This window comes from Heloderma suspectum, chromosome 12 (genome assembly GCF_057233095.1).
Source record: "Heloderma suspectum isolate Gila_16-S chromosome 12, 16-S_ref, whole genome shotgun sequence".
Classification (NCBI taxonomy): domain Eukaryota; kingdom Metazoa; phylum Chordata; class Lepidosauria; order Squamata; family Helodermatidae; genus Heloderma; species Heloderma suspectum.
Genome location: NC_139469.1, coordinates 34,038,927 through 34,055,533, shown reverse-complemented (window position 1 = coordinate 34,055,533; position 16,607 = coordinate 34,038,927). Strand labels below are relative to the sequence as shown.

General features: G+C 47.3%; 1 protein-coding gene across 6 annotated transcripts in view; it reads right to left on the bottom strand.

The window, feature by feature from the left end:
• Positions 1-16,607, bottom strand: part of TSC2 (TSC complex subunit 2) — a 62,194-nt gene that overhangs the window by 16,693 nt on the left and 28,894 nt on the right. For 3 of the 6 annotated variants that reach the window (XR_014785622.1, XM_084819023.1, XM_084819021.1), the window contains exons 18-30: positions 14,498-14,604; positions 14,162-14,300; positions 12,226-12,348; positions 11,394-11,528; positions 10,943-11,132; positions 10,322-10,415; positions 9,697-9,799; positions 9,109-9,203; positions 6,906-7,034; positions 4,359-4,523; positions 3,160-3,312; positions 1,741-1,850; positions 337-549 (exon numbers count right to left, since the gene is read on the bottom strand). Coding sequence is in view for 5 of the 6 variants with exons in the window: in XM_084819023.1 (XP_084675149.1) it covers positions 337-549; positions 1,741-1,850; positions 3,160-3,312; positions 4,359-4,523; positions 6,906-7,034; positions 9,109-9,203; positions 9,697-9,799; positions 10,322-10,415; positions 10,943-11,132; positions 11,394-11,528; positions 12,226-12,348; positions 14,162-14,300; positions 14,498-14,604 (1,756 nt within the window). In the remaining variant the exon portion in view is untranslated. Of the gene's footprint in view, positions 1-336; positions 550-1,740; positions 1,851-3,159; positions 3,313-4,358; positions 4,524-6,905; positions 7,038-9,108; positions 9,204-9,696; positions 9,800-10,321; positions 10,416-10,942; positions 11,133-11,393; positions 11,529-12,225; positions 12,349-14,161; positions 14,301-14,497; positions 14,605-16,607 lie in introns of all 6 variants that reach the window. The other 3 variants (XM_084819025.1, XM_084819024.1, XM_084819022.1) reach the window with 2 other exon arrangements.

Here is a 16,607-nt window from a genome sequence, read left to right as displayed (position 1 = left end):
CACTGGTTTTCTTGCTGGGGAACACTTGGCCAGCTGGGGAACCCTGGCGCTCCCCCAAACACAGCTTGAAAAGCAGAGCTGTAAGGGAAGGAGCACTCTACCAACGCCAGCTGCGTTATCAGTGTAGCCATACCCTTCTCACCAGGCTGCGAGAACTGAACCGCTTGCCCATGTTGCGACATAACGAAGGGCAGCAACAGAGACACTGCACGAAAAGGTGCCCATAACGCTTCCCAGCGTGACATCAGGGCAACAACAACAAGTTCTTCATGCTCATCAACATGGAAATGGGCTTTCTTCCCAGTACCAGACCCAGGCGCCTTTGGCACAGCCTACCTGTTGGTCTCCGCACCAGTATTTCTGCCCAGCCTTGGGTTAGCAGGGGAACGTAAGCTGCCAGGTTTGCCTTTTCCTTCTGCAGAGCACCAGGAACAGCTTTTTCTGTCCGAGCAGCAGGAGCAGGAGAACCCTGCGATCCTTGGGGCCCTGAGCTGGTTGGGAAATGGGAGGCAGAGCTATCAAATGCACCAGCCCGTAAAGCATGGCCACCTGTGCAGCAAAGGAGCATTGGGGATGAAGAAGAGAGATCAGAATGTGTTACGGAGGGGCCTGTGTTGATTCAAGGCTGAAAGAACATAAGCAGTCACCGAGAAGAACCTAAGCGAAATGACGTGGGCTCATCCTTCCCTCTAACTAGCAGGGGTGGGCAACCTTCTTCAGGTGGAGGGCCACATTGGTGGCTGGGATACACAAACACCACCCCTCCCTCTCACACACATTCCCCACACACACAAACCCACCCCTCAGAGACAGACATCCTCACACACACACACACATGCTCTTTCCCACCTACACAGACACACAATTCCTCCCCTCTGAATCCTTGCACACAACTTCCCTCTGCCCCTCTTCCTCTCACTCCCGCTGCCCCCCAGACATCCAAGAATGTTGCTAAGCTTCCTAGGAAGTGCAAGCGAATTCTGGTCTCAGTGCTAGATGATGCTCCAGCAGAAAAGTATGGGGGGGCACATGAGGGGGCGTACAGAGGGAAGGTGAGGGCAGCATGGGGCCTGGAGGTTGCCATCTGCACTACAGCATGATGGACCCCAATGCAACCACCCTTCTATGTAAGGTGCTGGACAAGAGTCAGGTCTAGGTCACCCTGCAAGAGGTCTAGGAAAGCAGGCATGGAGGCCTCGGGCCCCTGTCCTAGCATCACTGGTTAAAGCAGGTCTAGGTGTTTCCTTCCTGTGTGAATTCCTTCCACGTATGGCAAAGGTGGGGAACCTTCAGCTCGCTGGACAAACTCAGTCTGCTTGGACAAGTACTGAAAAGGCCCCCAGGAGAGGAGGACAGGACAACCTGGTGTCATCACAGGTGCATTCAGATTGTCAGCAAACTAAAGAATGCCCCCCAGCCTGGAGCCACTGGAGAATCCTAATGTCTGAAGATCTGATAAAGCTGAAGACTCTCAACACATTTTTGCTACTGCCAAAAGACTAGTTGCAGGTTAAACTTAAGCCCAAAGCTTTCAGCCAAATATTATTTCAGAGTAATGTCTACTTTGCCATTTAAGTCTTACAGTAAGATTGTCCGCTCAGTGGAAGATGCAAGGCAAACCCCACTTGGCCCTGGGAACAACCATTTTTACAATAGCTTAGCTTGAACCCAGACATGTTATCCAGGCATGCCCTGTGGTCTGAAACATCACACAGAATCCGGGGGGAGGGGTGTCCTTACCAGACATTGACCTGACTCGGTTGCGGGTTCGAACCACCTGTGGACCAGCTTGAGACTCAAGTTTGGCCGGGGCCTCTTTTGTCTGTCTCACTTGCAAGATGTGGTCTGAACTGGGAATCAAAAGCAAAACACAGCTGATTCATTAAGAAGTCTCTGCTGGCTTGTGGGAAGGGGCCTGATGTGCTCCCTCTGAAATAATCCTCTTTGGAGGATGATCTAGAGCTCCCCGAGCTAAACATCTCAGAGGAGCAGCCTGCTTCAAGGGGGATTCTGGGCTCTTGGGAAAGATGGCACCCAAATCATTCCCTTGAGATGCAGAGAACTTCCCCCACCTTCTGAATCAGAGGTGGAAGTCGAACCACCACCTAGCCTAAGGGAGACAGGCATCTAAAGGTGCAGGCTCAGATGAAGTACCTGCCTAAGTAACAAGACTCCTCATGAGTAAAGGATTACTCATGAATAAAACTCCTTGTAAGCAAGACTGTAACATTCAAGGGCTCTGACAACCTGCAGCTGTACCCTGGGCAAGGCTCTGAATGCTCAGGCTTAAAAGCCTTCCATTCCAGGTCAAGAGTTGCTAGGACAACTTCTGTTTCTCCAGCTCCATCTTCCCTGGCTACCTTGCTCCTGTAGGACCCTGTTTGCCTGGACCGTCTTTGGACTGCTTTCACCAATGACATTGGCTGGATTCTAGTTTCTCTGCCTTGATACCACCTGAACCAGGACAGGGCCAAAGCGCGCTGGCAGAGCACACGCCTTCCATGCAGAAGGTTCCATGTTCATTCCCTGGAATCTCCAGTCAAAAGGATCAGGTAGGAACAGTGGGAAAGGCTGAGACCCTGGACAGCCGATGCTAGTCAGAGTAGAAAATACTGGGCTAGATGGGCCAGGGGCCTGACTCAGCTTCATATGTTCATATGTCAGAACCACTGGCTGAGCCAAGCAAGCAAGTAAAATCATTCTTTTTGGTTTGTGACATGGAATCTACCTTAAATATGAAGATACAGCAATGTAAGTTAGTACGTACAAGCAGAATTCTCTGTTGGATACTGTGCTGTCCTGACTTTGACAAGAAGCCCACCGGGCAAAGCAGACTGGATGCTGCAGCACAGCGGAGAGGTCCCAGGCAGCAACTTGTTCCAACTAAGTACCAACTCACCCCTCCCAGGCACCATCCCTTCCTTGAGGAGGGGAAGGCCTTAAAGACCTCTGGTTGGTCCATCTAAAAATGTCACCGGCCCACACACACAGCCAGCCAAAAATTTTAAAGTTGACACAGCACCCAATATTTTTCTGCCCCTGCTTCCTTCCACACAACCCACAGATTTCTAATAGTACAAAAAAAACTATTTTTCCAGCCTCTTCTCTTTTTACTAAAAAAAAAGCGCTTGCAAAGGGTGAGAGATGCACTAGGCTCACCTTGACTCTGTGCTGTTCTGTAGTTCCCCGGAGTCAAGGCCCAGGAGAGACCTTGTTCCCGTCCCAACACTTGTAGTGATTGTCACTAGCTTGTTGCCCACCAGCCACGTCTTGGTCCTCCCCCCAGCCAGGAGGAACTCTCCCACTGGAGACCTAGAAGCATCAGGGAAACACAGACAATGAACTAAAAGAACCCAAGAACTGCCTTGCTGGAGCTGGCCAAAGAGCCATTCTAATTCAGCATTCTCTGCCCAGTGGTGGCCAGCCATAAGCCCACTCCCCACTAGAGGTATATTGCCTCTGAACATGTCACCATCATGGCTAACAAACAGATTAATGGATAGATCTCTCTCATCTTAGTCTTTTTAATGCTGTATAAGCTACTGACCATCAACACATCTTTAGTAGTGAATGCATTATTTATTATTACATTTATATCCCATCTTTTTTCTTCTTGCAAGGAACCCAAGGTGGCTTCCATGGTCCTCCTCCTCCTCTCCGTTTTATCCTCAAAACAACCCTGTGAGGCGGGTTAGGCTGAGAGTCACTGACTGGCCCAAAGTCACCCAGTGAGCTTCATGGCCGAGTGGGGACTAGAACCCGGGTCTCCCGAGTCCCAGTCCAACACCCTAACCACTACACCAGACTGGCTCACAATTCCAGAAATTAGTTCCACGTAGTGTGAAGAATGTTTGCTTGTCAGTCCTATTTCAAAATCAGTTCAACTGACCCCAAGTTCTACCATGAAAAATAAATATCAGTCTAAAAAACCACAGCCAGCAAACAATCAACAGCATTAGAAAAATACAAATAATATCAAATGCCTAAATAAGATTTTCAAAAGCCCCCTAAAAACAGGTAGAGGAGTCTGCTGGATCTCCCCGGGGAGAAGACTCCACAATTGTGGCAGCACCACCAAGGTGGCCTTGCCCCTGGTACCAGGCAGTCACATGTTCAGTAGAGATGGGCCAGTGAGCCGAGTGTTAAGCTTCATATGGGAGAAAGCGAACCTAAGGTCAGTTTTAAAGCCTTAACAGCCAGGGACCAGCACTTTACACTGAGTCCAGAACAAATAAGTCACCAAAGCAGTTGGGGTACTATAGAATCAACTATGGCTCAGGTGTGGGGTGAGAGGAGGAGGGGTGAGAGGGAAAGGGCAAACAGACTTAGGAACCCAGACTTAGAGCAATAGCTTCAACCTTTTGGGCACAGCTGTGAAGTTTGAAAAGACGTATCGGGCCATCATATCAAGGCAGGTCTCCGTGAGCTCCAAGTGCAGATTTTTCAGGTTGTCGTCTGCCTGGGCCATCGAATTCTCATCAGCAGATCCCAGGCTGGAACTGGTGATGGAGGTCTGTATCCGGCTGAAAGAAGTCAATTAGAGTTTTGCCAGATCACAACAAATGAAAAAGCTGGCTAGTCACCGAGTGATCTCTAAGGCATGCAACAGGCTGGGGGAAGCTCAGCTGTTTTATTCTGGAATCCATTTAATTAATTCTACAATGGCCATCCCGCAAAGTTGATTGATGGGGCCACCCTGAAATCCTGAGTCATGAATGTGAGAGACTGTGCGCCTTAAAATATGGGATGGAGAATAGTGAGCTATTTTATTTGCTTAGAATAGCACTGCCTGACCCCTACATTGCCAGAAGAAGGAATGGCATCTATTGCAAAAAGGTCACTTTCATGGGTGGGTAGTCAGTCTTTGACTCCATTTCTAAGCAGGCCTCCAAGAAATATAGCTGCTGACTAGGGACTTGCAAGTTCAAGATTATCAAATCAGATTATTAGTTAAAAATGTAAAAATGAATGTCAAGTAATAGGAAGTTAACTACAGGACAGTAACAGAAGGACCAAAGGAATCAGTGGCCCCCAAAATACGGGATACATCTAAAACGAGCAGTCCCATTGATATAAAGCAATTCTGCCTCCCAACTGTGGTTCGTTTTAATGTAAAGTTATTAAACGCACAGCCCCACTGCCTCAAGTCCACGGATCTGCACTGGTGGCTCTCTGACACCAGTGGCATCATTCTCTCTCATGTCAGGGGTTATATGTGACCCATGCCAGGCTTCTTACTGGCTTGCACTTGGATGGACTTTGGTTGTTCCCCAATGCACATCTAAACTTTGTGGACTGCAGCATAACCTGGACAAGACCTACTTTTGCCTGCATTCGGCTAGGGGAGCATGATCAGGTTTATGCATGTTGTGGGGGGGGGGGGCTCTCTTGCACGACTCATTCTTTCTGAATGAAAACCAGTATCTAGCTCTTCCTTTCAGTCACTGGAAGCAAGTGTGTGAGAAATTGCCAACTGTCCCAACACAGGCTGCTCTGTAATATCTTTGTTTAAAAACAAAGAAAGAAAGAAAAGAGAGACTGCTCCCCTCACAGTAATTTGCAAAGCTGTTTGGTTGCTTCTCATCTTCCTGTTTTCCACATAATAATGTCTTTCATCCTTGGCATCCTTAGCCAGTGATTATCCAATTGTTTAGTTCCCATATTTTCCATCTAAATAAGATTTTTCCAAAAACCACTCAAGAGAATGAGAATGCACTGGGTACAGCGCTTTCAAAGACTAAATGTATGTTACACAGCATCCAGTTTTGCAGTTCTGCTTCTTGTGAAAATATCGTCCCAACCAAGGGAAAATATTTGTGCTTGCAGTTCAGCCACAATAAGATTTATTTTTGCAGAGGCCGGGACATTCATTTTCAGGTAACAATGAAGCCTTCCAGTCCCTCCCCAGCTAGGGTCCCAAAAATGTAGTCTGAACAGCCAAGAAGAAACAGAAGGACCACAATGGACATTATCTTCAGATAATATTCTCTGAGACAGTGTGGATATAATGCTGACTCCTCTCAAACCAGGGTCTGTAAATCAGAATCCAGCCACAGGAATTAATATTCCTTCTCTTCGCCAGAGCAAGTCCTCCCCTTATTAGCCATGGCTTAGTTGCCATGACAACTGCAACAACCCTAGTCATGGTTACCATTAACCATGGTTCCATCTTAACCTGTTTGCGAACCATGGTTTCAAATTCTGGTTTAAGAGGAAACCATAGATAGCTTCAATGTTGGTAAGCAACTGGGTAGATGTGGTGCTCTGGTAGAAGGAGGAATGCATATTCCTGAAGCCCGCTCCTGATCTGCAAACTATGCTTTTAGAGCCAGTGTTAGGACTGCACTGTATATGACCTAGACGTATTCTAGATGTCTCCATCGCTTTGTATCGCTTAAGCAGTACACTGAGCTATAGACGTTTGTGGGACAGCACAGAGCAAGTTACTTTATATCAAGAGGTCTCTTGTTCCATGTGTTAAAGTTAACTTCTATTTCATCCCGTAGCTAAACAGGCTTGTGACAACTGTCCTATAAAACACACTATTAGCCAACACTGCCAGCAATGTGAATACTTTAAAGTCTGCCTTTGGAATAGCAACCATTTTAAAAGGGTCAAACCAAAACTGACTGCAACCTCTCATACCCTCAACAATGAGAGAGATCTGGGCCAAACAGCTGCATGGAGTCATACAACCAAACCAACCTTGCAGCAGCATAACTGTGGCCTTTTACGGTAAACATGCAACAAAGCACTTGCGAAGCTAATATGATGGGCGGGCCTCAATTCTGAGGACGTCATGCAAGAATCCCAGCATGCAAATCCCCACCCCACCCCCATCAGAGCAAGCAAAATGGCCCAGAGACCACCTTGCTCTCAGACCTCCCCTTTCCAAGCATCACTACCTGTGGGCTGCATGGTCAGACACACTGATGCTGCGGGACCGGAAGGCATCAACAGCAGAGGGTTCTTTCAGCTCTTTCACAGGAGGAGAGTTATTCAAGCTTTGCCTGGCATTTTTGGCTATTTTAAAACTACTAGGGTGAAGCAGCACCAAGACCCCACACAAAGAGATGTGATTGCACAGGAAGGAAATCATTGGAAGGATGGAAGTTGAAAGGCCACAAAAGTCCCAGAAGGTGATATAAAAACAAAACAAAAGGAAGGATGCCAAAAGGGGTGGGGGATTAAAAACAGTAAGCAAAACTCAAAAGCATAAACATTTCAAAAACAAAAGTCAACAGAAAGCCAACACCTCCCCACTCTGCCCCAGATTAATAAATGTTACAAAAAAAACCCAGATGAAATTAGCACAAATTAAGACCAAAGCTGAAAGTGGCAGTTGGAATACTACAGTGGCCTGGATGAGCAAAACAAATGTCGTGGCAGAGAGTGCACTCTGCATAAGTTCAGAGGTACACTTCACAAAAATCAGCCTCAACTAACCTACAAGAGAGAAAGCTGCCCCATCACAACTTCTGAAGCAGATTCCTGGGGCAAGCTCAGCACAACGTGAAACACTGAAGGTAATAATTTCTTCTATTTTCCTATTGTGAAGTGTCTTGACCCAAACAAAATCACATAACTATGAGGTATGTAAGTTCCCTTAGGTGAATGACCCTGTTATGTTCTAGTGTATACTCCTGGATCTCACTGTAGCCACGTCTGAGGAAAACATCATGAGCTGAGAGAACGTGCTTCCTGCTAAAAGCACAAACACAAAATGCGTTAATCCGTTCACATGTTATGTGCCTGAGCTGCCCTGAAAATGCAAGTGGGGTTCCAAGACTGGGCCCTGGCTCAAATTTATTCCTAGCTTTACACTGCAGCACACACTTGGAGATTTCTTATGCGTTTTCTGACTAGAAGCAAATCATACAAACTGTTAACATTCAAATGAAGATGCCTTTTAGGGTTCCTGAAGTTTCAGCTAAAAGGCATCTGTGGCTGGATGTTAACAGTTTCTGGCTATTACAACATCAAGAACAACAGTGGTGCTATTTTGAAAACTGCTAGCAGAACAATTTTATGAATCAATAGTATTCCAACTTAGAGAAATTATGAATGCCAAGGCAGGGTGGTGGTGATGGAGTTACAACATAAAAGAAAATGGTAAACACAAAAAAAGCTGACTGGAAAAGTGTAGGATCCAGTTTGTAACTAATGGAAGTTGGAGTCCTACCAACTGTGCTTTAATGTTCAGACACAGTACAATGTACAGTACTGCACTGAAAGACACGCTATATCCATTTGGAACCTCACAGATACTGCTGGAAAAAATCTATGCTTCAGGAATTTGGTTATCGCTTTGAAAGAAAAGGCGAAAACAGTGCTGCCCAAATATATGGACCAAGGCCAGTTCTAAATGACTCCCCCTCCCCCAACCATGATCTCCACAGCCCAGCAGTGATATGAACCTGGGTCACCCCAATTCAGAACTCTGCTTCAAGCACCACACTGGTTTTCCAAGTCTAATGACACAGCCAGGTCAGGAGATGAAATTGCGATAAAACTCCACACTACTAATAGCAGATTCCAAGACTAATCCCCTATCCAAAGACTGTTGTGTCTGTCATTTCATGGATAATGAACATGGGGCTGACATTTCTTTTTCCTCAAGCAGTGTCAGCTAAAGTAGAAACACTACCAGCTGACAGTGAAATAAAACTCAGTAAATGCAAACAACTTCAATGCTGTTCAAGTAACCTTAATTTTTTAAAACAAATTATTATGTATTTGCAGATTTTAAGGACTTGGGATAAAGAAGTCTCCAGTTTGGTGTTAAAAACCTTACAAAATGTTAAAAGGTCCTGTGGAAATGTTGGCTAAAGGGGCCTTAATGGCAGTTGCTTAGCCATTATATGATAAAAGGAGGCAAAACAAGGTCCTTGTAACTGGTCTGAGTGATCAACCATGTCCTTGCAGCAGAAAGGACCTGGACTATAACTTGAACAAGATCGGACTGCTTTATTAATATGAAACTTCACTTTCGGGTTATCAGAAATGCTGTAGTTGCTCCAATAAGGCAACCATCACCGGGGGAAAGATATTGTTATATAACAACACTTCAAACTGCTGCCTTCCCTTCTGTAACCAGGAGCAACTTACCTCTTTGGTCTTTCATTCAGACTGGTACTACGAGCCCGGAAGCTGTCTTTCTCTGGGGTGTCATCAAAGGAGAGGAGGACATTCGACCGCAAGCCCTGCCACAAAGGAAACACAAAGAGGGCTCACAATGTTGAACATAACCCTGAAGAGCTTCTAGCCCAGCCCTCCCAATGTTTTGGACTACATCTCCCATGAACTCCAGCCAGTGGTCAGGGATGATGGCAGTTGTTGTCCAAGGCATCTGGAGGTTGTGTGGTTGGAGAAAGCTGCATCTAGAGCCTGTCCCCAAGCAAATTCCTCCACACTTTAACCCACACTTTAACCGTTCTTGCTAATGGTGGCTCTGTACGAACAAGCCGCCTCCAGCCTGGCAAGCCCTTTGGCTGGAGCAACATTCAGAAGCCCCCTGCAACCACGCCACTGAAACGCTCTGGCTCTGCATGGCTCTGTGGTGGCATGGCACTGGGTGCCATGCTCCAGAAGAAGGGCTCGCTGTACAGCCCAGGGTGGTCCTGTAGTATGCACGTGCTCCCATTTGGCCTGTTACACCTTCCTCCGTATTTCTCAGATGCAACGTAACAAGCTTACCTTGGTAATATAGGGAACAAAGTCTTTCCGAAAGGGAAGGCGGCACTTGATAAACCACATGGCTATAACATGGTGTGCCAGGCACACGATATACTGGTTAAACCTGGAAAATAGTTAAGGGAGCGTCTTAATGGTTTTAACAAACTGCACTGCACCGTCATGGAAAGGCACACAAAACTCCCCATTAAAGACTGAAAAAATAAAAGAAGCCAGGCAAAAGCACACAACCCATAGTACGCACTGGAGAACCAGAGACACTGCCACAGAACAAAGCTTAAACAGAGCTCTCCCATGCCTCCTGGTTCCAGTTTACTGGCTGGCGTTTGTGCATGCGAAGAGCACACAAGTGCCAGAATATAAGAACCTGCTGGGGATCCTTGGCACCACCAAGCCCCCCACCCCACCTTGCATTCACACGAGGAGGAATGGGGGCTGAGCCTTTCTGCTCCTCTGGACCTGGCATGATGGGGTTGGGACATTCAAGCTTAACATTCTGTTTGGGGGATGAGACGACCAGAGGGAAACAGGGCTGGAGACCCAACTCAAAAGCACTTCAATAAAACAATGCCAGGTTCTCTTCTGCAAAGAAGTATAAATCATTCAGGGTATCCCCCCATCAACTTACTTGGAGGGGTTTGTGTAGGGCAAGGAGATAGCAAATACGCTGGCATACTGCTCAGCTGCAAAATTCCTGTAGAGGTGAGGCAGTCGGGCCAATGCTGGAATATTTCCATTGGAAGAAGAGGAAAAACAGTAAAGTCAGCTTGCAAGCAAGAGAGCTGGCATAGGCCCACTCCCCACATGCACCCCCCTTCTCTACAGGGGTTTCTTTGGGGCCAGATTAAAATGCCCCCAATCTACACATGCTTCCTCCCATCTTGTGCTGCTACAGTCCAGTCCTCTCGTTAGAGATACGGGCCTCAATCCAAAGAATGACCCAACTAGTTCCACATGCCAAGGGGGGTTTTGGGCTTGGGCTTCTTCAGCACCAGCCCCCCCCCCCCGCCCCCGGTCCCCATCTGTTGCATTGCAAAGCACTTGCAGAACCAAGGAGACTTTCTACAGCAGGTTGTGTTCTGGCACTGGGGGTGGGGGCTAGTGTGCAAAACATTCCAGTGTGAGCCACTTCATGCACCTAAGAGTGGTGCGTCTTCAAAAGCTGCAGACAGAGATGAAGCAAAGGCCCCTTCCCCTCTTGTGCTTTCCTCCCAACCCAGAAGAGAAAGAACTAGAGACCGCAACTTACTTGAAAGAAACTCCAAGAGGGGAATGGCCATATTGGCCGTAGCTGAAATATGAGTCAGTTTGACTATCAGGACCGGCAAGGCCTTGATGATAATATCTGGCATCTCAACACTACAGATGGACAGAGCTACGACACACTGGTTGGCACAACGGTAGATCAGGCCATGCTCCAGGCAATAAACCATCTCTCGCTGGGTGGAGAGAACAAGATGGTTACATGGGAGGCAGGCACAACATAAAGTAGAATCGGTGCCAATACGTTAAGTTCCAATGTGTTACAGGCAGTTATAAGCAGAATTCTACATTTTGTTTTTAATATGGTTTTAATCTGCCAAGAAAGGTCAAATTCAAATTAGCCCATATTTTCTTATTTTGTAGACGTGTCCTTTTAATAGCATGGGAAAAGCTATTATTACAGAGCACTGAAACCCACTGACCCCTGCATGCTATACCTGCTTGCTTTTGTCCAGGTAATTGTGGTAAGAGATCAAAGCAGTCAACACCGGAACCACAGCCAGGTGCAAATCATTACGGGACAGTCCTTCTGGGATGCCCCGTAGGCGCTCAGTCATCTTCTTGTCTGTAAGCTAGCAGAACACACACACAAAGTTATTATACACAAAAATGACCAATTAAGTGTCATTTCATTGTCACTCCTACAAATGCACCGTTTTCTTCTCAGCTGAGCATCTGGACAGATGCTCAGATCACTTGAACTGCCCTTTTCTGGCCCTTTCCCTCAGCCCTGCACTAGTCTTTTGCGGGTGAAGCAACCTGACCTGTCAAGAACACCTAAACTCTAAACCAAAATGTGGCCAAAGCCAGGATAGCCAGACCTAGATGCTGGCCTAGAGTGTGTGTCTTCCCACCTCCGTTTAGTTGATGGAGCAGGAAGGAGCTGGAGCGAAAAGCCAGAGCGAGGGTTCGGGCCAGAGCCAAAAATGCAGCAGGCAAGAGGCACTGCTCCACCGACCAGGCAAGGGGCAGAAGTGCCTGGATAGTCACATGCATGTTTCTTGCTTTTCAGGGACCAGCATGAACAGAACAATTGGCTTCCCACAACAAAGGTGGAAAGATCTTGCAACACTTCCCCAAAATGCATTGATGGGCTTTCACAAGGGAGCTCCACAACGAGAGGACAGCCATCAAATTCTCCTTATGTGGCCCTTGCTGCTCTGACTGGATGCTCTGATGGCATCATTAAAAGGCAGTAGGGAAGGAATGCTGAGGCTTAGGTCAAAGCCAGCCAAACCTGAAGCACCTAAGGGGAAGACAGGCTCTTACCATCGAGCAGAGGGCAGAAGACAGCTGATCGATGTTGCAAGGGGATGTTAAGTAAAGTACTTTATACTGCAGAGACTTGGGTAACTTGTTCAGAACCAGCCTCAATACCTTCCAGTCTGTCTCCTGGAAAGGCAGAGAAAAGGGAGGTTAAAGAAATGGTCAAGTTCAAGAGTACCACAGAAAGAGCTGTAGCTCAGCTCCTGATTACATGCTTTGTACAGTTAAGGTGGCAGGTTCAGTCCCTAGAATTTCCAGAGAGCTGGGCTGGGGAAGACCTCTGCCTGAGACCCTAGAGATTCACTGCCAGTAACAACAGATGGACTCTTAGTATAAAGGCAGCTCCTAGTTTTCCCATTCCTAGTTGGACCGTTCTTTTCCAATGTGAATTATGTTTTTAGTTAGCAGCTTCTTGACTGCTTATTTTCATTAGGCTTTAAACCATGTAATGCTTTTTATGCACATTATGCATTTGTGTATGTTTTCTCTTCCTTTTGTAAGACACTTCAGGAATAATGCCAGGAAATGAGATAAAACTCTCAAAATAAATAAACTCTTTACATGACCAGGAATGCCAGAGCCTGTGAAGAAGAAGAAGAAGAATACTTTAGATTTGTACAGTGGTTACAAGTGGTCAAAGCACTTCACAGGAATGGACTGAATGAGAGCTAATAAACTGAGGCAAGACAGACAGACTCTGGAATAGGAATTCAGCCTTTCCGCATGAGAGAGCACCCCCCTTGAGGAATCAGGTTTGCAGTCTGGGGATGCTTCTGGGCTCAGCTTTGCACCTGGATGTGCAGGTGGTGGCTGTAGCCAGGAGCGCCTATGTCCAGCTTAGGCTGGTGCGCCAGTTGCAGGTCAGACCTGGCCGCAGTGACACATGCCTTAGTTACACCTAGACTGGATTATTGCAACTCGCTTTATACAAGGTTATGTTTGAAGAGTCTTTGGAAACTGCAACTGGTCCAGAATGCAGCAGCAAGAGTGCTAGCAGGTGCTCACTTACAGGAAAATATTGCACCTGTCCTGCAAAGGCTGTGCTGATTTCCAGTTTGTTTCTGGGCACATATATTTAGAGCTGAATGTTTTGGTTTCTGCCCCCATCAGTAGCTGTGATGTTATATATTCTCTTGGAATTTTATTGTATTTCATTATGGTTTTAGTTATTCTTACCCACCCTAAGAGGTACATAAACACCAGAAGAGGAAAAAGGGAAAGGTTCCTCCTGTGCAAGCACCGAATCACTGCTGACTCCTAGAGGGACGCCGCTTTTGCTGGCGTTTTCATGGCAGACTGTAGCGGGGTGGTTTGCCATTGCCTTCCCCAGTCGTGACTACCTTTCCCCCAGCAAGCTGGGTCCTCATTTTACCGACCTCGGGAGGATGGAGGGCTGAGTCGACCCGAGCCGGCTACCCGAGACCCGGCTTCCGCTGGGATCGAACGCGGGTCGTGGGGAGAGTTGCGGTTGCAATACTGCCGCCTACCACTCTGCACCACACGAGGCTCCTCACCAGAAGAGGGGTATACATTTTAATATAAAAAAACAACAATTATCTAATTGTAATCCTTACAACACTGCTGCAGTCTAAATCAGTATTATCATCCCCATATTGTAGATTTGTGAAGGGGGGGGGGGGAGGAGAACATAAGTGAGATTCAAATTGCGGACCTCCTGATTCATAGCTTAGTCTCTTCAGCCACTATACAGAACATTGCTCCAAAGTGACACTCCTGCTATTTGACAGCAAATGATGAAGTTCGTATGCAGACGGGGGGAAAGAACTTTTATTACCAAATGCCGCCACTGAACTCAAGGGTCACGTTGCCAATTGCACTTCAGCTTGTGGCCTTTCCATTTCAGTGCAATACTGCCTGGCATTAAGAACTCAGATCTCTAACCTGAGACCAAGTCCTTACATTTTGGTTCATCACTCACTTGCTTCAAGCACTGCAGGAGGACTCCAAAGAGCAGAGAGTATGGTAAATGGCCCGTACGGATGGCTGTGCTCTGCGGGGGCACACTAGGACTTCCAGAGGGAGGAGAGAGGGTCCCAGCAGGTTTTTTCTCAGGCTCCCTGTCATGGAAGAGGAGAAAAATGATCAGTATGGCATCAGATGAAAGGCACCTTGAGAATGTACAACAAAGGCCTTAAAGCACCCTTTTCCAAACGGCAGGCAGGGCTCCCGCGGGGGCTTTTCTAGGGAGCCTGAGGTGAGAACGCAGCAGAAGCATTTTGGAAAGAGAGGCAGGCTGCTACCAAAAGAAACATACACGAAGTCACAGAGGCAGGAGGGGCTGAATCTCACGAGGCTGTCTTTGGTGGGCAGGCCCAGTCGATGGAGGGAGTCGGCCCGGAGCGAGAGCAAGAAATCAAATACCTGAAGAAAAAGAAGAAACCATCATCCCTGGATTTCCCAAGCATGCCAAGCCAAGCTATACACAAAGACTTTCTCAACCCAAACCAAGGAGCCCTGCAATGGTTCTGAAAGACGAACAGGCTCCAGGAAGCTTTCAAAGAGCAAGGAGGTCCCTCAGAGCAGGACAGCAACTAAGACTCTCCTCTCTATAGGCCAGGAGTGGAAAACCACTGGCCTGGGGCGCACTTGGGTCTGGCCCGTGGCTTCCTCCTTCGCAGCCCTGACCCCTCCTCCTCTCATCCACCCATCCATGCCTGGCAGCAAATGGAGCCAAGTGAGCTGGGGGAAGAGGAACAGATCCTGTCATCAGCTTCTCATCCTCCAGCTTTCTCAACTCCCTATGCAGCCAGCACCACAATGAAGGCTTCCACAGAGACTTGCTTCAGAGCCTGCATTCCCTGCTGCAACAGACCATCTAGGGACTGCAAGTCCCATGGTGACCCTCAGGACTTGCCCCTCAAGACCAACCCTTCCTCCTCGAATTCACACGCGTGCGTGTATGTGTGAGAGAGAGACACAGAGAAGAGGAGGGGATGGAGAATGTTGCTACAACATGAGCCCTGATGAGAATGCAGAGAAAAAAGCCAAAATGGAGAGAAACATGGAGAACTGAGACTCTGAGAAGGGTCGCTGGGGTGGAACTGTGCTGTAAATCAGTGCAGTGTACACTGAGGATTCTTTGAGTCAAAAGTTTTGACAAGCAGAATGAGAGGGATCCCCAAGGGTTTGCTTTAATCAGATCCTGCAAGGAATGCTTGAAAGGCATGCAGCTGACTACTTGGATCTGTGAAATTGTGAATTAAAAAGGGGAGAGAGGGATATTTATTCATTTATTTAAAGCATTTATATCCCGCCCTATATCATTAGGATATCAGGGCAGCGTACAGATAAAATCAGTTTAGACAGTATAAAACAATAAATAATTTAAATAGCTAAAAACTTATCAAACCATTAAGCAAGCGAATACCAATTTAAAATCTAAAACAATAAAACAGTTAAAACAGTGTGCTACTTTAGGGAATGCATTTAGCCCTCAGAGGCTTTGCTAAAAAGCCATGTTTTAACTTGGCGCCAAAGTGAAACCAATGTCTGTGCCAACTGGGCCTCCAAGGGGAGGGCATTCCACAACCAGGGTGCCACAGCAGAAAAAGCCCTCTCCCACGTCCCACCGTAGTTTATGTCTCACACTGGTGGGATGCAGAGGAGGGCTCCTCCAACTGATCTCAGTCCTTGGGCAGGCATATATAGGGGGAGGCGTTCCCTCAGATATTGAGGTCCCAAGCCCCTTAGGGCTTTAAATGTCATCACTAGCATCTTGAATGCCAACTGGAAGCGTATCAGCAGTCAGTGCAATTTCTTTGAGACTGGTGTTATGTGATCTTCGCAAGTTGTTCCGGTCAACAGTCTAGCTGCTGCATTTTGCACTAGCTGCAACTTCTGAGTCATCTTCAAGGGCAGCCCCACATAAAGTGCACTGCGGTAGTCTAACTGGGAAGTTACCATTGTGTGCACTATTGTGGCTAGGTTATTCCTGTCCAGGAAAGGCTGTAGCTGGTGGATCAGCCGAAGCTGGCCCCAAGTACTCCGGGCCATGGAGTCCACCTGGGGCTCCAGTGACAGAAATGGATCTAGGAGTACTCTCAAGCTACACACCTGCTCCTTCAGGGGGAGTGCAACCCCATCCAGGACAGGTTGCTTACCCACTTCCCAGACTTGGGAACAACCAATCCACAGCGCTTCTGTCTTGTCGGTATTCAGCTTCAGTTTATTGGCCCTAACCCAGCCCATTACAGCCTCCAGGCACTGGTCCAGCACCTTCACCGCCCCAGCTGACTCCGACAAGGAGAAATAGAACTGAGCATCATCAACAAACTGGTGACACCCCACCGCAAAACTCCTAATGACCTCACCCAACAGCTTCATATAGATGTTGAACAGCATGGGGGATAGAATAGAACCCTATG